The following is a 20931-nucleotide window of genomic DNA, read 5'->3' as shown; positions in this document are numbered from 1 at the left end:
ACCATTTTGCACCGAGATGGCTACAGCAACCTCCTCACTGGCCCCCCACCTCCAGTCTCACCTCCCACTAGCCTTTCTCCACCTGGAAGCCCAAGTAATCTTTCAGAAACACAGTCCTCACTAGTCAGCTCCTGCTTATGAATCTTCCTTGGTTCCCTACTACCCTGAGAAAAGATCCAATGAAACCCCCCTCCATGACCTCACTCCTTCCTACCTGCCTAACTCCTACTTGTCTTTTGGGGCTCAATTCACTGTCCCTTCTTCCAGGAAATCTTCCCCATTACTAACCCACTGCCTAGCGTGGGTTAGCAGCCCCACCTGATAGCTACCTTACCCCCAACATCTGTTTACCAGCCTGTACTCCCTCTTGACTTGAGGGCAGCAACTGTGCCTGATTATTTTGGCACAGAGCCTGACACATTTTAGGTGATAAATAGATGTTTGTCGAATGACTAGTTAATTGGATATAGTAACTGGGAAGTCGGTTATATGGGGTTTGAGTTGAGGAAAGAGGCTGGGACAAAGAGATGGAGTTTGAGGAGTCATCAGAAAGGACCCATGTTACTCAGAGCAAACAAAGCAGGAACTCTAGGAACACTTGCATTTAAGGGGGAGAGGATTCTTTACCAGGTAGGATCAGATTTGGTTGGGGTAACAGAAATCCCACATAAAAGCCTGGAGGAAGGCAGGCAGTTCTAGACTGGTATGGCAGCTCTGCTCCATAAAGCCCTTCCAGATTTGGGCTGCTTCTACTCACTGCTCTGGCAACCTCTGGGTATGGCTCTTGTTCTCATGATCCACCATGGCAGCTAGAACTCCAGCCATCACATACCTATACCAAGCAGTGAGGTAGAGAAAAAGATCAAGAATAGGGCAAAGGATCTGCACCAGCTCTCTTTTAAGGAAAGTTCCTGGAAGCTACCACATGACACCTCCACATATAGGCCATTGGCTAGAACTCAGTCACATGACCAGACCCAGCTGCAAGAGGAGGATGGAAAATGCACCCTTCATTCTGGGCAGCCACATGCCCAGCCAAGAACCAGGGACAATAGACATGCGGGAACTGACTTCACCATGGACAGGGTGATTAGATTGAGGGGCAAAACACTACTGTGTGCCAGACTCTGTGCTAGGCACTTTACAGACTTTAACTCACCCCAGTCCTAGAAGAGGCTATTACTATCCCTGACTCACAGGGGAGGCTTGGAGAGTTAAGCAACTTGCCCAAGGACACCCACTGAGCTGTGGCTGAGCCACAGTTCAAGCCTGTGTTTTCCCTCCACACCAGGCGGACAGGAAAGGTTGGATCCTAGGAGCTGCTGGAAGGAAATCTTTCAACAAAGAGGATTAGTCAACAGTATCCTGACAGACCAGCAGGATAAGGGCCAAAGTGTCCACTTGGATTTGGCTAGTGACCTTGGCAATGGCATCTAGGAGAAGTGGCAAAGGTGGAGGCCAATTGGCAGAGGGTGAGGACACGAAGGGAAGTGTAAGTTAGGCTGGACTTTCTGAAAAGTGGTGGTGAAAGGAGAGCAGGCATGGCTGCAGGGGAACAAGGGCAAGAAGGAGACAGAAAAGGGGAGGAAATACAGGCTCAGGAGAAAGAAGAGACAGCCTCTGTGGGAAGGTCTCTGGGCTGGTCAAAGAAGTGGAATAGAGAAGATGAATCCTTTTCTGCTCATTCAAGACGGAAGGAGGCAGGAGGAGCAAAAGCAGGTAGATTTGGAGAAAGAGGGAAAGGAGGAAGAGGGAATTCCTGTCTCCTAAAATCTGAGGAATGGTTCTTGGGCAGATGCCACGGGCCTGAGGGAGAAGAGAGGGTCTAGCCTGTGGTAGCCACTGGCCATGTGTGTTGTTTAAATTACCTAAGAGTAAATAAAATTAAAAACTCAGTCCCTCAGCTACATTAGCCACATGTCAAGTGCTCAATGGCCTCCTGTGGCTAGTGGCTAATGTGTTGGTCAGCACAGCCAGAGAATATTTCTATCATTGCAGAAAGTCCAGATGGATAGCCCTGGTCTAGACAGAGCATGGTGAGGGTGGGGTGCCCTCAGGCCCCCACCTGGGCCTGTAAGTCCAGACCTAGAGGTGATGCCTACAGCAGGGGCCCTGGAGAATCCATCCACACTACCTCCAGTCAAGGCCTTCCTCCCTTCTTTGGGAGTCCCTCCAAACTCCCTCCTAGGACAGCCAGGCTCCTTCTCACCCTTGCCTTTAAGAGACCTCTCCTGGGGTTCTCTGCTAGTCCCAGGGCCTGGCTTCCCAGAGCCATGGGAGGGACCTTTGGAAGCTTGGGGAAGAGCCCCAATGTTCAGGGCTGTGCCAGGTGAGCTGGCCCCCTGGTACTGATCCTGCTGGGTTCAGGGTATAAAAGCAGGCTCATGATGACCCCTTGCTCACCCCTGTCTGTCCCCAACAGAGTTGGAAGGACCTCAGAGATTGCTCAGCTCAGTTTTCCGTTTCACAGATGGGCACACTGAGGTTCAGAGAGGGCAGGGAAGAACACACAGAAGGCAGAAGTTTATCACCATTCTTTTTATCGTGCTCCACCCCTTGCTTTCCCCAGACCTTGTGTTCAGACAGAGCCAGGCAGGCCTTGGGAGCTGGAGCTGGGCCACAGGCAGAGAGCCCAGGATCTGGCCAAGGCTCCCAGCCCAACCGAGGTAGCTGAGTAAGGGTTCGTGGTCAGAAGGAGCTGTCCTGGTGTGATACATTGGAGAGCATTTCCCCACAGAGGTGACATGGCACGGACCATATTTCGGTGCTTGAGGATGTGCGTGTGCTCAGATGAGTGTGTTTGCAGGGGCCTAGCTTCGCAGATCCACAGTGTGGATGGGAGGATGGGGGCCTGGGGTGCCCATGGGATATGCACCTGTAGGTGAGGGATGTTTGTGTGTGTGCATGACACCATGTGGTATGTGGGCAAACCATACACCTGCTAAAGTACCTGAGACCCCGCTCAATGCCTGCACCTGCCAAGAGATACAGGTCCAGGTGGTGTCTGACATCTGAGCAGGGGCTTAGAGTCGGAAAGTTCTAGGGCAGAGGTTCTTAAACATAGGTTTTAAAATGTTCTGAGGAGTTTGCTGACCGTGCAGATTGTGCAGCCCAGCCCCTGGGGCTCTGGTTCAGAAGGTCTTGGTGGGCCCACGTACCTGCACCACTGATAAAATCCTCATGGAAATCAGAGGCCAGCGAGAAACAGGGTGCAAGCAGAGCTGCCCAGTAGAACTTTCTGTGATGATGAGAATGTTGTGTGCTGTCCAGCACAGCAGCCACTAGCCACACGTGTCCACTGAGCAGTTGAACTGTGGCTAGTTCAACTGAGGAACTGAATTTTAAATCTTATTCTATTTTAATTCATTTAAATGTAAATAGCCAGCTGTGCCTGGTGGCTTTCATATTGGACAGCGCAGATCTGGAGGCAGTGGGTGGATGATGAGGACCCAGAGAAAGAAGCACAAAGCCAGGGGACAGGTGTAGGCGGGACCCTGCCAGCCCAGCCCTTCCTGGCCAGGAGTGGCTGGGGCTGCACTGGGGCTGCATTGGGGGTGTGCAGAGTTGGAGCCAGTGCCCAGAACTGCACAGGTTTCTTCCAGTGTCCATCCTGAGCTGCAGGCAACTGGTTCTGCCTGGCTGAGAGGGCAGGAGAGCTCCTGGTGAGCCCCCTCTGCCCTGGCTGGGGTCCCACCAGAGCCCCAGCTGGAAGCCTCATGCTGCATCCAGTCAGGAGTCATGGCTGAGGGTCAGGATGTCCTCATGTTCTCCTGCAGGCCCAGGGTGGAGCTGGTGGCTGCGGGGTCTCGCTCGTCCTGTGTGTGGAGGGGGGTGAAAGTCAGCCCTGGAGATACAGCCAGCCCTCAAGGGGGTCCCACGGCCTGAGGCCTTTAAGGTCTGACTCCGGGGAGTTCTCTCACCGCCCCTGGCCTCACGTCCTCCGCATACTTGAACTTCTTCTGCTTGTAGTAGTGCCTCTTGGGCAGGATGTGGAGCAGCAACAGATCACAGAGAACTGTCGCCTGGGGGCAAGAGAATGAACAGAGCACAGGAATCTGGGAGTGGGGTACAGAACCCTCCAGATCCCACCTGATTCCCTACTGACTACATGGCACTGGCTGAATCCTGCCCTGCTCTCCACCTCAGTTTCTGCAAATGAACCATGGGGCTAGAGGGGGAGTGAGGCACTGTAGGAACCTCAGGGGGTCAAGACTGCCTTGCCCCACTTCTGTCCTGCCCCGGCTCTGGGCCTCAGTTTCCTAAGACATACTATAGGTCTGGGGTGGTGGGGTGGGCGTCTGCTGGCCCAGTACTGATGGGCAATTCTGGACAAGTTTTGGGGCAAGGGACTTGTTGCTGCTACTGAGATGTGGGAGAGGAGGGGCTGACCCCATGACGCCAGCACTTACCACCCCAAAGATGCCAATCCCGGAGCCGATGGTGGTCATCGTAGGGATGATGTCAAACTTCCCAGCCTGGTGACAAGGCCCAGGGGAGGAAAGAGTTAATAGCCAGAAGGGGCCTGGCTGCAAAAGGAGCCCTGGGGCCAGGCCTGGGAAAGAGGGACTTCCCCACCCCTCTACTGACTGTTAACCATCCCCCTGCGACCTGCTGCTCAGGGCTCAAGCTCCGGGTGGGGACCCAGCTGAGAGTCCAGTCTCTGCCTTCCTGGACATGGAGATAGCGAGAGAGGAAAGGCCTCGGCTGGAGAAGCCCTGCCCTTGACATTAGAAGTAAGGACTGCTGAAGGAACCCCATCCAACTTCCTGTCGTTCACGACAACAGGCACCCAAGAGGCACACTGCAGAAATCAGAATGTCGGTCCCCCCTTACGTCAGACACTCACCTTCCCGTTCACCAGGATGTCAAAGCGGATCCCAAACACCTTGAAGAGATGACGGTGGTTGGTGCCGTTCTCCACAAAGTACCTAGCAAACCTTGGGGAAGGGGTGGAGTGCAGGAGAGTGTCATGGAGAACTGTCCAGGGGCTGCCGGAGCCCTTGGACATCTGAGAGCACAGCCCCATCCCCTCCAACATTATAGAGAGGGGGCAGGCGGGAGAGGGCTGGGGCCACACAGGGTAGGTGCAGGCAGGACCCCAGGCCCCATTCCAATTCCAGGAAGCCATACACAGTCCTCGCCTGCGCTCCTGATGTCAGCACCCTCAAGGGGACTGAGACCCAGGGACAGGGAGACTCGGGCCTCCAAGGCCTTGCTCCCTGCTCGGCCTGTTGCAGGCGGGATGGGGAGCTGCCCGGGCACCTCTGTCCACCTCCTGGGACACTCACTTGGCGCCCAAGGGGTTCTGAGAGTAGAAAGCCCTGCAGGACTCCAAGGAAGGGGCACCTGAAGTTGAAGCCTCGAGACAGATTCTTCTCCTCGTACAGCCCATGGAACTCGTAGACGGGCTTGCAGTGCCTCACAGTCCAGTCCAGATCGCAGTCCCAGTCGATGGTGATGCCGACCACCCCGCCCTGCCACGGACACAGGCTTTTGAGATTCAGGGTTGCAGGATCAAGACTTCTATCTTACAGCCGAGAGGGAACACTTTTTGCTTGAGAAAAGACATAGAGAGGCTGCTCTGGGGCAGATGTCCTCTCAGCCCCTCGAGCCTCACCTCCCACTCAGCACACTCCAGCTTTCTGACAGTTTCTAGAATACACCAACTTCTCCCTGCCTCAGGACCTTTGCACGTTCTAGCCCTCCAGTTCTACGTGAGGTGGAATCTTTTTCCTCTTTCAGACACTTGCCCTGGGAGGCCTCTGACCACCACCCCTGAATCTAAAATAATACCCAGTTATTAATTAACTCCTGCTGTACTCAGCATGTTTTCTTTGGAAACATTTGTCCCTCTGTAATTGTATGTTTTTCTGTGATTATTTATTAACCTGTCTTCTCTGAGTCTGTAAGCTCCAGGAGCTCCATATCTCTGTCATTTGTTCCTGACACCTGAGTTCCTAGCACAAGTCACAAGTCACAACATAGGAGCTGGGCAAATAGTTGTTGGATTAAAGAGGGAGTCTGTAAAGATATAGAGTGGGAAGAGAAAAGTCGAGAAAGCACAACTCCTCTGGGTACAGCAAGGAAAAGGGACTGGGGGTGGGGGCAGGGACGATGAGCTGAACAGCAGGAAAGAATTGGGGAGAGGAGCAGAGGAGGGGACAGGGAACCAGACAACCAGTCTCCCAGGAGGCTGGCACCTGTACAAGATGGTGGTGAGTGAGAAATTCCCAGTGGGGGATGGTGGGAGAGTTTTAGGAACAGGGAAATGTAATCTTCAGCTTTGGGGTCCCGGTGTCAGCCGAATGCAGCCATGGGCTGAATCCAGCCAGGCCCATCATCTGCATGTTGTCTGTGCCTACTTTTGCCTGACAACAGCAGAGTTGAGTGGTTGTGACAAAAACTGCAAAGCTGAAAACATCTACGACCTGGCTCTTTACAGAAAAAGTTTGGTGACCCCTGCTATGTGGTAAGTGTTTTTTTTTTTTTTTAATGACGCCAGAGAGAAGAGGCTCATGTCCGTGCCAGAGTTGGCAGCTGCAGTAGCAGGATGGTAACGACCAGTCCATAGGATCCCCTGTGCCAGGCAACACGGAAGAGCGGTTACACCTGTGAACTCCCCGAATGCTCAGGTCAACCTCCGGAGACTGGGACTATTGTTGTACCCACTTTCAGGGGCAGCAACTTAGACATGTAGCCCCTAAGAGACTTGTCTGAGATCACGCTGCTAATTTGGGGTAGAACTGGGACCTGAACCCAGTCAGACAGGTCTGTGTGTGTCACAGGGACTGCTCTCGGAACCCCGAGTGGCCATGGGCTATGAGATTTGAGCTGCTTTTAGGTAATACTTAAAGGCAGTGGCACTTCAGCTGATGGCCAGGTGATAATGTCTGCCCACACCCATTCATTGTGGAAAGTCCTTCTGTGCAGGGGCAGGCAGGCCAGGCCCTGCTGAGGACAAAGGCCTGATCCTCGGGGACCCCCCGGGTTTAGAGCACCGAAGCAGACCTTGACAATGCCCCTACCGACACTCAGTGCACATCAGGGAGGCTGGGGGCTGGGGGGACCAACTGGGCCTGAAAAGCCTGCATTGGTCTGATGATCCTGGGCCCGGGCCCTCCCCACTCGCCTGGAACTAGCCCCCGTACCATCTCCGCCAGGGTGCTAAAGTTCTGGCCTGACTCTTGCACCACATAGCCGAGCTTGAAGATGGGGCACAGTGGGTGCTTGGTCTTGTGATAGAGGCAGGTCTTCATGTAGGTGTCATTCACCTCCTCCACCAGGTTGCGCCTGTGGGGCCGGAGGGGGTTGGCTGCAGCAGTGTGCCAGCTGGGAGGGTGCCCACCATGCCCCAAATTTCTGGGGGTCCCTCAAGGACTCCAGAAATGCCCTTTCCACAGTCAACCAAAGGCAGCCCACCTCAGGGCCTGGTCTCAGCAGGCAGAGAGGGAGGCAAAGACTGCTGGGGCCAGCTGGGGCCCCCTCGGGAGCTGGCTGCCCCTCTGCCTGCGTTTCCCACTAACCTGTTGACTTTGAAGCGTGGAAAGCTGATGCTGTTCTTGATGAAGAGGGTGAAGTTCTCGGCCTCGTGGAGAAGGGCAGGGCTGGAGGAGACTGCACTTACTCGCTGCCCTCCCCAGGACCCCTGTGTGTCCCCCACAGAGCAAGGCCCAGTGTGGGGGGTGAGGAAACATGAGCCCTGGCAGCCTGGGGTCAGGGTGGGGTCAGGGTGGGTGTGCTCTTCGGCCTGGGCTGCACAGGTAGGGTGAAGGGTCAGAAGAAGAGGGGGGCTGTGCCCTGCCCAGAACACAGATCCAGGATGCTCCTCTACCTGGGGTGGGGACCCCTGCTCCCAGCTCCCTGGAAGACAGGGCGTTACCGTGGGACATTGTCGTCCACCTCGACGGGGCACCAGCTGAAGATCTCACACGTCTGCACTGACATGTTGAAGGTCACACACTTGCCTGTGCGGATGCCTGGGGCGAAGGAGGAGCCCCTGAGTGCCCACCCTGAGCTGGAGGTGCAGACAAGCCCCCCCACCCCAGGACCCCCCAGTGAGGGGGCACCCAAGAGAAGGAGCCTGAGGACAGAAATGTGGCTAAGTCTGGGACAGGTCAGGCCAAGGTCTGCGTGGCAGGAGGGACAAGGCAGGAAGGACTTCCTGGTGGGGGGCCACCTGTGGCAGATGGGTGTGGGGACAGGCAGGGCAGTGCCCAGGTGGGCCTGGATCTGAGAGGGACTGTAGGAGGGGGGAAGGGGGCTGGTGGGGGAGGGAAGCCAAACTTACCTTGGGCCTTCCTTTGGGCCCTCCCGGGGGTGCAGCCGCTGTCACTCTTGCATGTGCCCCCTTCTGGATGCTGGGGGAGGGGAGAGCTGCTGGCCCCAGACCCTTTAGGTAGGGCCCTGAGAAGAACCCCTCCCGCCCCCAGGGCTCTAGGGAAGGCCTGGGGCAGAGTCTCAGACCCCTTTGGGGTGACCCCAGCTAACAGCTCCCTCCTCCCTCCCCATTCCCCTCCCACCCAGCCCCATTGCTGATGTCAGCCCTCAGGGGTTGGGGAGGGGACAGAGGTGGCCACTGGGCCCAGCAATGAGCTTGGCCCTCTGCTGGAAGGTGCCCTGGGATGGTTGTTACTTTGTGTGAAACCCATGCCTGAAGTTCCATCACTGAGCCCCTGCAGGAAGCCTGTGAAGAAGGGAGGGGGGCAGGAGTTCTCACCTCTGCACAGTATCCTTGCACCTGATGGGGGGTCACGATGAAATTGGTCATGACCACGAAGGAGCTGTCCCCCTGGAAGGGAGGGGCAGGGAGTGTCTAGGGACAGCATTTGAAGCTGGGAGACTGGTCCCAAGCACCCAGCCGAGCCCCAGAAGGCCACTTAAGCCCACTCAGCAGCACCCATACCCCCTGATGTCAGAGAGGGGTGATATTTCAAGACTGCTTTTGTCCCTCATTCACAGATAGGGAACCTGAGGCCCCGAGAGAGAGATAGGAGTTGGACAGGTCAACAGCACAGCCTGGCTCTGAGCCAGACCCTGTAGGTGGGAGGGGAGCCCCTGAACCAGCTTACCTGGGCTGGGAAGACATAGTCGGCCACGTCCCAGACTTGGGGGCCTAGTCCTGGGAAATGTGTCACAGCCAGGCCCTTGAGTTTCACAGACACACTGCTGATGAGGCCGCCGGAGGTCTGGTAGCCCTTCTCATAGACAAACACCCACCTGCAGGGAGCCGGGGGTGGATGGAGGGGGTTGGGGTTCTGCGCCAGAGTTGGGCAGGGCTGTTCAAGGATGGGCATGTGGACAGACAGGCACGGCCCTTTCTGGCACCAGCTGGTCCTCTCCGTCTCCTCCCCTGGTGTACCTCTGAGCCACTCTCTGCTCCTTGAGCTATATTTTGGACTGGATGGAAGAGCATGTCACTTTCCTCCCTCCAGTGGCCCAGGCCTGAAGTTCCACCATCTTTTCCCTATACAAAGACTAATCCCCATGGAGGAGACCCATTGCGTGATTCTTTCAAATCTTTTTCCAAGAGCAGGGTTTGCTGAGACTTGGGGGCATGGCCCGGGGGCCAAACTTCTTGGACCCCAATCCTCCCTCCCAGAGTGCTCCTGCCTTCCTAAATTCCTCCCACGGGGAAGTTCAGCAGCCTGGCTTTGAATCCCAGCTCCACTACTCTCTGGTCCTATGAGTTAGGGGAAGCTATTCAGTTCTTCTCTGCCTCAATTTTCTCAGCACCCATAGATCAATCACTGATGGTTGTGTCAGTTAAATCAGTTAATGTGTGTGAAAGCACTCAGGAAGGGGACTGGCACTGAGTGTTAGCCATGGTGGGAGCCCCTGGGATGGGAGACTGGAAGGAAAGCAGAGGGGGCTAGCGGCCACCCACATGACTCACAGCAGCTGGTCCCCCAGCTGTGGACCCTGTGGGAACGGCTTAGGCTGGAGGCCTCCCTGCTTCCCTGGGCAATTCTGGCCTTCCCTTCCTAGCATGAAGAATCCCAGTTTCTTTGGGTCCTCCACTTTCAGTCTATGAGGTTCAATGGATCTGAAACTCCCACCCCAGCCCCAGGGATGGGCACAGGACCATGGCTTGCCAATCAGTGTTCCATCCCTCTGGCAACAGTAATTGATTTGAGGTTGGACACATGACCCCAGGCATTTCAGCGGCAAGGCCAGGATTTTTCTGGGAATTACCAGGAGACATCCTCTTTGCTGGGTGGCTAAGTAGCGTGGCTGCAAGTCCAAAACTGTGGTCAGCCACCTTTGCCACCTCATGGAGAGAGCAAGCCTGAAAATGAAGCCAACCCTGAGGGCCTCCTAGCCAGGGATGGAAAGAGGCTGCTATTGTTTGCACACCTGGATCCAGCCATGCCTGAAGCACACATAAACCAATTCTTGATTTATAAGTTACATGAATCGGTAAATTCCCTTCCCTTATTTCAGCCAGTTTGGGTTTGGTGTCTGTTGCTTACAACTGAAAGAGTCCCAGATAACACTCTTCTCCAGGCCCCTTCCTCCAGGAAAGACTTTTCCTGGAGATTCAGGATACGTGTGTGTGTTGGTGGTGCCCATCTGAGTGGGTGTGGTGTATCTCCAGGGCAAATCTATCAGCACATTTGTGGCCATGTCTGACTGTGGGCAGGTGTGTTATGCCCCCTTCACCCTTCACCCTACCCCTAGCCCACCTGTCCAAGAAGACCTCAAAGAAGTCTACTCCTCCCTTCCCCCCCCCCAGGACACAGGCCTGGTCACAGGAATCCTTCAGGCCTCCTAGTCCCAGTCACCGCTAGCTCTCTGGGGGCCGTTTCCCTGCTCCAGGGAGGCTGCCGATGTTTCCTCGCCCCTCCCATAGCCACGCCTCTTCTTTTCCTAGCCCCTCCTCAGCCCAGCACTGGAGACAAACCAGGCTGCCCAAGCCCAGGCCTGGTCACTGCTGCCTCCTGCACGTCTCAGACGGCAACAGGCGAAGCATGACGAGGGCCCTGCCCCAAGCTCAGGGTCCTGAGACTGCTGGCTGCCCTTCCTCCAGGAAAGCCTCTGACTCTGGGCCCAAGGCTAGAAAGATCTTTCAAGGGTTGGGGGTGGGGAGCTGTTCCCCATTCTGAAACCCTCTTGGGGGGCCACTGACCTTCCTGCCGGCAGCACCCTCTCCCCCCAACACACACACCCCATAGCATTTCTCTCTTTGCCCGATACCAACTCCCCACAATCTAATGGGGAAACTGAGGCCTGGGGGAGCATCCCTCCTAAGAGAGCAGTCAAGCAGGCAGCAGACCCCAGGCTCAGAGCACCCAGCCCAGGAGTCTGCCCCACCACTGGGGACACAGACACACAAGCCTGCATTTCTGGGGTTTGTCTGTCGATCTTGGGGATCCAAGAGAAAAGTTAAATCTGCTGTCAGTAACTTTGATTCTGTTAATAGAACTGAGCATGGTCCGGTCGCCTCCTTCCCCTGCTGCCCTGCCCACCCCTCCAAAGCTGTAATTGCCTTAACCTGGCCTTGCCGTTCCCACCCCGGGACGGCCACCAAAGGGGCCCGGTGACACCCAGCACCTTTGGAAGTCCCCCTTCCAGAAATTCTTCCCATTCATTCTTCCCTGTGGAGGAGGCTATGTGGGAAGGGGCTGAGAGCATGGCCTCTGGGGTCACACGTGCCAGCCTCACGTACCGGCACTGCCACTCACCAGCTGGGTGGCCTCAAGCCAAAAACTAATCAGCTCTGAGCCCCTGTTTCTCCATCGGTAAAATGGAAGTGATGGCACCTGTCTCAAAGGTGCTGCTCCCTCAAACAGATACATAGCAAGACCCCACCTCGTGCTGAACTCCGGGCATGTAAATTATCTAGGAAATTGTTTGGAGGCAGTTTCTGTGAGTTCTCTTTAAGGAAATTAGTACAGTGCCTGGCAGGTAGTGGGTGCTTCATAAATAAAATCTTCTCTAGTCCTCTCCGCTGATTCCCCTTTTGGTGTTCGCCCACCCCCATTCTTCTATTCTCAGCCCAGGCAGAACCCCGGGCAAGCTGTCACGGACACACCATGTCCCCAGATTTCTATCTCCAGTTATGCACTTTTTCCTGAGGTTCAGTGCCACAGGCTTATTTAGGCATTCAAATATTTATTGAGCCCATAATATGTGCCAAGCTCTGCAAATACAGAAGTAAATGAAACAAATACAATTCTACACTCAAGAAATTTTTATAAATGTCTGTACCTCCAACTGCCTAGTGGTCCCCCGCCCCCACTTGGACACATACAGGCACATCAGACTCAACTGTGTCTTTTGGAAACAGTTTGGCAGTTCCTCAAAAGGCCAAAATTAGAGTTACCGCAGGATCCAGCAATTTCACTCCTAGGTATATACCCAAGAGAAATGAAAAGGTATGTCTACAGAAAAACCTGTACAAGGATATTCCTAGCAGCATTATTTATGAGAGTTCCTAACTGAAAGCAACCCGAATATCCATCAACAGATGAATGGACAAACAAAATGGGGTAGAGCCTTACAATGGAGTATTATGCAGCCATATACAGGAATGGAACCACAGGAAATACCACCTCACACTCACTTGAATGGCTATAATTAAAAAAAACAATGGAAAATCAGTGCTGGCAAGTGTAAGGAGAAACTGGAATCCTCCTACATTGTTGGTTGGAATATAAACTGGTATAGCCACTGTGGAAAACAGTTGGGTGTTCCTAAAAAAGCTAAACATCCATTCATAGGTACAGACTCAAGAGAACTGAAAGCATATGTCCACACAAAAACAAGTACATGACTGTTCATAACAGCTTTACTCAGAAGACTCAAAAAGTGGAGACAACCCAAATATGCATCAACAGATGAATGGATAAACCAATGTGGTATATCCATCCAATGGAATACTTTTCAGCTGTAAAAAAGGAATAAAGTTCTGATGCATGCCACAACATCAATGAACCTTGAAAACATTATGCTAAGTGAAAGAAGCCAGTCGCAAAAGGCCACATATTGTATGATTCCATTTATACAAAATGTCCAGGAAAGGCAAATCCACAGAGACAGAAAATAGGTTAGTGGTTGCCAGGGGCTGGGGAGAGTGAGTAATGGGGAAATTACTGCTTATGTGTATGAGGTTTCTTTTTGGGGTGATGAAAATGTCCTGGAATTAGATAGTGGTGATGGTTACACAAGTCTATGAATATACTAAAGAGAAGTATTCACTTTAAAAGGTTGAAATTTATGGTATATGAATGATATGTTAATTTTAAGTAGAACTCAGCTGGATGAGCCTGAACTCATCTCCCCATAGAACTTGCCCCACTCCCCGCCAATCCCCACCTTCGTGTCCTCACCATGGGTGATCCAGCCATGTCTGAAGCACTCATTGATCTTCCAGTTACATAAGTCAATCAATATGCCCCTATCTTTCCTTTTAAATCCAGTTTGAATCAGGCTTCTGTCACTGGGAACCAAAGGAGTCCTGGCTAATTTGCTCTTCCTCCAGGCCCCGTCTGGGCTGATGATCCTCTACAGTCACCCCAGATTGTTCCGAGGCTTCCTCAGCAATTACTGTCTCCCTGCCTACCACCTGCCTGCCTCTGTCCCAGGGAGCCCGACACGCACTCGGTGGAGAAGGTGCTGCAGAAACGTTCCCTGGATGCGTTGCTCTCAGCGGTGGCGCGTATCCATCCTTTCCCTGATTGGCATGCTCTGGGATCCATCCAGAGACCTCAGAGGTAGGTGCTTTCAAGATCACTGCAACTTGGGGTGCAGACCGAGGCAAGGAGAGGCCCAGAGAGGCCTGGCCTACGGACCCCAGGCCTTTGCTCAGGACTGGTCCCACCACTGTGTCGCCTCCTCTGGGAACTTTTCCTGGGCCCCCTCCCCAAGTGGCATTCACAAATCCCCCTGAAGACCACCCCTGTGTGCTGCGGCTGGACTACCCCCCCACCCCCAGGACCAGACTCTCTCCAGGTGGGGGTCTATCACAGCACTCCCTAGCACGAAGTCACAGGTTGAGCACAGACTTTCAGACTTAAAGCATCCTCCCATCACCTGAAGCCCACTGCCCGCACACCTCCAGTGTCGGAGAGCTCATTACCCACCAGAGAACAGCTCTAACTGTGAGACAATTGCAATTTGGGCCAAGAGTGGCATCTCAGCTCAGCATCTCTGCCTGTCTTGTTAACACTCTCTTCAAGTCCCAGGGCCTCTGTTCATCTGAGTTGTTGAGCTCCAGTGTTTGTCCTATCCAGTTCTGTCTCTGTGTCCATTTCTCCAGCCCTTACCTATCACCTAGATGAGGCCCAGGGGTCTGACTCTTACGCTCCCCTCTGTAACTCTCCCCGTGTCCACAGGGCCAGGCTTTCAAACAGACGTTTCCCATCTCAGAAAAGAGCAAATTGTTGCGCCTGAGATGCAACTTCTTTAGACAGGTCCCTTCCAACCCCTTCCCCATGGATGAGATGGGAAACTGAGGCCTGACATGCTGAGGCCGAGTGCAGGCTGGACAAGGACTTCTGTCCACATCTGCCCACTTCTGCCCAAGGGGTCAGTGCAGCATTGAGCAGTGACCAGATGAGGGCGCCAGAGACAGCGGGAACCGCAACCCAGGCTGGACCCGAGGCCTGGTCTCGGGAGTAGGACAGGGCAGCCTCTGGGCTGCTGTGTGACCTGGGCAGGTCAGTGCCCCTTGCTGAGGCAGTTTGCTTTCTAGGATATCAGGCTTGACTGCAGAGCCATCAGACCTGGTTTCAAATCCTGGCTTGGCCTCTCAAGAGCTGTGAGATCTTGGCTACATCACTCAGTGTCTCTGAGCCTCATTAGGGGAAAGGGAGGAGGTAGTGAGGTCCCCATCATGGAGGTATTTGTTCAGGGCTGGATGGTGGCTTGGGGGGGTGTAAGGGCCTGGGCACCAAATAAAAGCAGGACTCTGCACTGATCACAGCTGCCGATCTGGAAGCAGAAACAGGCAGCCAGAGGGGCCTTGGGAGGATATATTCTTCCAGCCCCTTTGGGCGAGGCGCGTCCTGGCCTGAGCTTGCGAGCACTCTCTTCCCAGGGCGGGTCAGGAGTGAAGCTAATGGGGGACTTCAGTGCCTGGCATGCCCCTGTTAGTGGTCCGTTGGAGAGGTCCCCAGAGCCATCTGTAATGCCGGGAAAGGGGAAGGCAGTAGAAATATGGCTGAGGTTCGGGGGTCCTGGAGGCCTCAGTTCTCACCTCGATTTACCGCTGACTTGCCATTCGACCTGGTAAACCCACTGCTCCTCTCTGGGCCTCCGTTTCCCTCAAGCTCAAACAAGATTGCAGACGTCAGCGTGGTTTGTGGACAGTAGTATGGAGGCAGAGGCCAAAAGGCATCAGAGGCTGGCCCTGGCCAAGCTCCACCTGACCAGCTCTGAGGCCTTGGGGGCTGGTGGGGCAGAGGGAAGGCTATTTGGGATGCCAGAGACCCTAGGGGTCTCCATTCAGCATGTTCCACAGCAAAACTAGGGGGCGTGGAGACTAGAGGGGCAGAGCCCTCAGGTCACATGGCCGAGTCAGGCAGGAAACCCTGCAGAGGTGTGTCACACACATGTGGGCACTCAGCCCCAAGGGCACATGGAGCACCACACACTCACACATATGCTTCTACCTGCCCTCACACGTGTGCCAGCCCTGGCCAGGCTGATTTCAGCAAAATCAGGAAAATCAGAACAGCCAGACTGTAGGGGGGTCCCACCCTGCTTCCTACCCTGTACTCCTGGGACAGGGGGACAGGTCCAGGGATGCCCAGATGGGAGCTGTCCTCCCTGAGGCCGGAAGCGACCTCCAGCTGCTGCTTGACGTCCCAGCATTAAGACACCAGACCTTCAGAATTGGAGAGTCCCTCTGCCCCAGGGGTCTCAGGCATCCCAGATCTCCCTTCTCCAAGCAGGGAAAGTGGTAGCAGAGCCTGTCTCTCCCTGGCCTCCTGGTACCCACCTGTAAAGAGTGGCCTGCCTCAATATGGGCCTGGTTTGGCTGGGGGTCAGAGGCAGAAGGCTCGGCAGGCTGCAGCCCACGCAAGGGAACTGCTAACGCTGAGTCAGGGCCTTGGAGGCCGACAACTTTGCCCCTAGTTCACCATCTGACCTGGGGCAGGGCTCTGCTCTCAGCCTGTGTGTTCCCAGGTCGACAGGGAGTTAGCAGTGTTTTCTATTCCTTCTGGAGAGCACAACAGTTTGTCAGGAAAGAGGGGCTCCTTGGCAGCCTGGGGGGCAGCCTGGAGCTGGAAGGGGGCCCAGGTGGGGTCCGATGCAAGAGGGCAGCGGGGAAGGGGCCCAGACTCACCCTATGACGTAGACTAGAACCACGAACTGGATCAGGCGGAAGACGAGGCCCACCTTCTTGTTACGAACCAGCACCATTCGGGGAGTGTCGTACTCAAAGAAGAAGGCGGCCAGCTCATCCTGGAGCCGCCGTGCCATGGTGGGCTGGGGAGGGGGCTGAGAACTGTGCCCCCTGCACAGCCTTTGCGCTCACGGTGAGCTGGGTGTCGACACCCAGGTCTGCAGCTGAGCTTCTGGGGGCTTCCCAGCTCCTTGGGAAGAGAAGGGCAAGGCAGGCAGGGCCAGAGGTCAGGAGTCAGAGGTCAGCTGGAGATGCGTGGGTGGGGAGGGAGAGTCCCTGGGTGGTCAGATCAGCTCTTGGCCCCTGCAGACGATGGACTGCAGGCCAGCCCGTGCCCGTGAACAAATAAATTCCCAAAGATAGATGGGGGCGGGGCCGGTGGGGCCACCCAGGCCCGGCCCTGCTGCCCCTCCTGGCTCCGCCTGGGCCCTGCTGGGCCTCCGGAAACAGGAGTCGTTGGCAGGAAACTGCGGGCCACTGGCCGCAGGGGAAAAGATAAAGCTGTCAGCTCCCCCATGGACCTGGCAGGACAGAGCTGGGGCCAGAGCCTTGGAGAAGCTGGGGTGGCCTCAAGCCAGAGCCTCCCAAAGCCAGGGAGCCATCCCCATCCTCAGATATCCTCCCTCTCCCCAACCCCGACCCCCAGGTGGGGCAGCTCAGTCCCTGGGGGCCTGCAGCCAAGAGGGCAAAAGAGGGAGGTCCCCCGCTGGTCCAGCTGTCAGAAGCTTCCTGAGTGCGGTCCCACCTTCCATTCACACCCCTCTGAGTCCAAGCCTGCCTGTGCTCAAGCCCTCTCCACTTCAGGTTGGAGCCTCCACCCCCTACCTCTCCTCTCCCACCACTTGTCTCGCCCTGGCCACACTTCCACTCCCCCCTGGGGACAGACAGACAGGCAGGTGCCCAGACAAGCCAAGGGCCACACCTGTTATCCCAAGCCCAGCCGGAAGCCCGCAACCGGACAGCGTGGGTCTAACACCCAAGGCCACTTCCTGGGTAGGGCTTGATGAGTTGTCTCGCTTATCTGAACCCGTTCCTCCTCTGTAAAATGGGGAGCTAACGGTACTTTCTTCATAGGTTGAGGCCCCTGGGGGGTGAGTACTGACAACACTGAGGACAAAGAATTTGAGGCCACTGCTGAGTCTGGGGTACAGTCCCTCTGCAGCCCCTACCCTCCACCCAGAGGGCTGGGATGGGGCAGGGGCCAGGCAAGAATGTCCCGAGTTAACTTTCTAAGGCCCCACCCCACCCCCACCCCTCATTTGGTAGATGAAGAAACTGAAGTTCAGAGAGGAGAAATGAATTGCCCAAGCTCATCCTGGGTGGTACTAAGGCTAAAGCTGGAAGCAGGAACCTCTCTGGCTACCTCCTAACCCAGACCAGGGACCCACAGGGGTCCCAGAGGAGCCCCCCCACCCCCACCCCTGCCAAGCAGCTCACCCTGAGGGGTGACAAGAAGCCTTCTTCCTGGGAGGCCATTAGTGAGGAAATCACTCCAGGCAGGAAGCCAGGCCCCAGGCTGGGATCCACAGCCGCTCGTCTGAGCACCCCTGGCCCTTCCAGCACCCCCAGCCAGTCCCTCCCTGTCACACATCAGCCTCACCCCACACAGAGTTCCCGCCAATGCAGTGGGGCTGTCACAGACGCCACCTTCCAGAGGCGATGACGAGAGGCACGTCCTGGGCTTTTCTAAGGAAAAATCCAGAGATGCCGAGAGTGTGAGCTGTGGTGTCCTGTCCCTTTGGCCCAATCTTGACCCCAGACAAAAGGCCTGCCCCTTTCCCAGCTGATTTGCGGAATAAGAGGCCCCAGGACATGAGCCGCTGGGATGGGGCATAGGTGGAAGCTGAGAATGGGTCTCTGCCCCACTGTGCCTGTCCTTCCCCCGACAGGCACCCCACGCTTAGGAGGGAGCAGGCTCCAAGGGGTGAGGGTGGGGGGAAGGAGGGGAAACAGAGGGACGCGGAAGGGGGAGGGAGGAGAAGGGAGGGGAAGGGAAGGGTGCAAGGAGAGAAGGAAGAAAGGAAAGAAGGAAGGAGGGAGGGAAGGTTGAGGGAAGGAAGAGAGAGAGAGGGAGGGCGGGAGGGAGGAAGGAGCCAGGCAGGAGGGAGGGAAGGAGGGAGATTTGTTGACAGACAGACCAACTAATGGACAGGCAGAGGCAGGCCTGCTTGGCACACACACTTGTGCTACTTGTCACAGCCTCACTACTGACCCCAGCACTCAGAAAAGACTGGCATGGAGGACAATTTCACTCAGGGATGTTAATTCATCCGAAGTGTGCCCCGAAGTGAAAAGAAATAAAAACAAGTACAATTCTCTTCCCAAACAGACACCTTTAAGGTGCTAATAACTCCCCATGAGGAAGAGAGCAGTGATGGGCTCAGGGCCCCTCTCACTGGGTTTAAATGCATCCTTCTGATCTGAGACCTGTGCTTTCCCACCCAGCTCTAGCTTTTACAGGGTCGCACGCCTGTGTTTGTTTTAGGTGTTGGGGGGGGTGGGCAGGGATCGGCAGGGCAGGGGGTTCAGGTGGCAAACTCTTTTCCATACTGGAATTCTGCAGGTCTTCCTTCACAATAGCCCTGTGAAGTAGGTACTAGTGTCCCCATCTTTCAGGTAAGGAAACTGAGGCTCCAGCGGAGAGGGACCTTGCCCAGGGTCACATAACAAGTAGCCTCCCTGTCTGCTGGTGGCTGGAAGGAGGCTCCCCAAAGTCTGAGGGCTTGTCCTGGAGCCTGCCCCAAGTCTCCAGTACTTGAGAGCCTCCAAGCCTGCCTTATAAGCCCAAAGACTGGGTGGCCGGCTCGGGTACTGGGCCGGCCCTTGTACGGAGACAGGCTCTGCTGCCAAGTGCTTGGCCCCAGGACGGCCTCTCCCTGCCTAGCTAAATTTAGAGGTTCTGTGAAGCATGGAGGGGGCCGATGCCATTCTGGAGCCACTGCTGCCCAGGCATGGCGGCCAGCCCAGGCCCTCAAGGGGTCAGCACTGGTTCCAATGGACCCTCTTAGCGTCACGGGGTCCCAAAGTTGCAGGAGCCACACCTCTGCCCCCAGGGGAGGCCAGTCCAAGCCTCCACACCATCTGGGCCTCCCTTGATGTCCCAGGGAGTCCCCTGATGCCACACAGCCACTCAGATGCCCTGAGTTAGCTTAACAGTGCCTGTCAAGGTTGGGGGAGGCAGGCACCCAGGGGAAGGGAGGTGCAGCAGGGTCCCCAGGGCTGGCTTCTCCCCAGCACCTCTTCTACAGCCCCATTATGGGCCATGACTCGGCTGGCTTCCCTGCTCCTGAGTGTCTGGCCCACTCCTCCTCCAGGCTGTTGGCCCACTTCCCCTCGGTCCCCAGCTCTCTTCACCCCTGGAATATGGGGTTTCTCAGGGCAGGCCTAGGCCCCTGCTCCTCAAACACCAGGATCTCCCGTCTAGGCCTTGTCTCCTCCTGGGCTCTCGATGCTGAAACCTCCACACACACCCACACCAAGCCGCCTGCCCACCCCTACTGTTAAACTAATGTGTATGGAGGTATAATTTGCATACCATAAAATCTGTGCATTTGAAGTGCACAATTTGATGAGTTTTGACAAATGCCTGCAACCCCCACCTCCAACCCATCACCCTAGAACTTTCCCTTGTGCTCCTTTGCATCAATCCCTCCCCAAGCCCCAGTGCCAGGTAATCAGTGGTCTTCTTTGTCACTACAGATTCGTTTAGCCTTTTCTAGAAGTTCAGGTAAGTGGACTCATATAATATGAACTCTTTTTGCGTCTGGTTTCTTTTGCTCAGCACAATGATTTTAAGTGTCATCATGTTGCATGTATCAGTAGTTACTGTTTTTATTGCTGAGTATTCCAGTGTATGGATATACCACGATTTGTTAACATGTTGGACATTTGGCTCATTTCCAGGTTGGAGCTATAATGAATAAAGCTGCCATGGGCACTTGGGTTTGGATGTTTGTGTGGCTGTATGTTTTTGCCCCTCCTTTCTGCTAATGCCAGCCCCACTGTGAGGGGCAGAGCCGTGGGGGATGTGGTGGCACAGGGCCTTGGGCATTTTGGCAGCTGCCATCACAGAACCAGTGAGAAGTGTGCTGGGTCTTGCCTGGGAATTTCCTGCTGGGGGAGCCGCTATGAGGTAAGGAAACCTCTGTTTACCTTGGCCGCCCTATCTTGGCCTGCTGAGCTCCATGCTGTGTGCTGGGCTGGGAGGGCGGGACTTGGGTGGGCCTGGTTGGCAGTGGAGGTGAAGCCGGCCTGGCCATGGAGCTCCAGAGGCTGCCGGGAAGGTGGAGTTGCTCTGCCTTGTAGGTAGGCCTAGGCACTTCCCCAGGCCTGTCCTGGCCCCACACCAAACCCCACCTGCCCCCTACAATGAGGATGGTCAGACTCTCAGAGCCTGTGCCCCAGGTCTTGGGCTGCTCATTGCCCTCTCTGTCCTCATCTGTAAAATGGAGCCCTAAATCCCTCCTGGTCTGTCCCACAGGGCTGGTTAAGGATCTGGGAAGATGAGAAATATGTGGTTTTGCAGCCTGAGAGGTCTTCCAGACAGACCAGGCAGAAGCAACACACTCAGTGCACCCCTGGCT

The 20931-nt window shown here is 55.4% G+C and overlaps 1 protein-coding gene across 1 annotated transcript; it reads right to left on the bottom strand.

Moving 5' to 3' along the window:
* Positions 1 to 568: 568 nt before the first annotated feature.
* P2RX1 (purinergic receptor P2X 1) lies at positions 569 to 17159 on the bottom strand. The gene is made up of 12 exons (XM_037810643.1): positions 16289 to 17159; positions 9069 to 9216; positions 8717 to 8788; positions 8288 to 8357; positions 7880 to 7976; positions 7524 to 7604; positions 7149 to 7290; positions 5347 to 5474; positions 4847 to 4937; positions 4410 to 4475; positions 3921 to 4022; positions 569 to 3815 (listed from the first exon to the last, which is right to left on the bottom strand). The coding sequence occupies exons 1-12, from the start codon at positions 16423 to 16425 to the stop codon at positions 3750 to 3752; spliced, it is 1200 nt and encodes a 399-aa protein (XP_037666571.1). The 5' UTR covers positions 16426 to 17159; the 3' UTR covers positions 569 to 3749.
* Between the last annotated feature and the right edge of the window lie 3772 nt (positions 17160 to 20931).

Source organism: Choloepus didactylus, chromosome 18 (genome assembly GCF_015220235.1).
Source record: "Choloepus didactylus isolate mChoDid1 chromosome 18, mChoDid1.pri, whole genome shotgun sequence".
Classification (NCBI taxonomy): Eukaryota; Metazoa; Chordata; class Mammalia; order Pilosa; family Megalonychidae; genus Choloepus; species Choloepus didactylus.
This window is presented reverse-complemented; position numbering and strand designations above follow the sequence as displayed.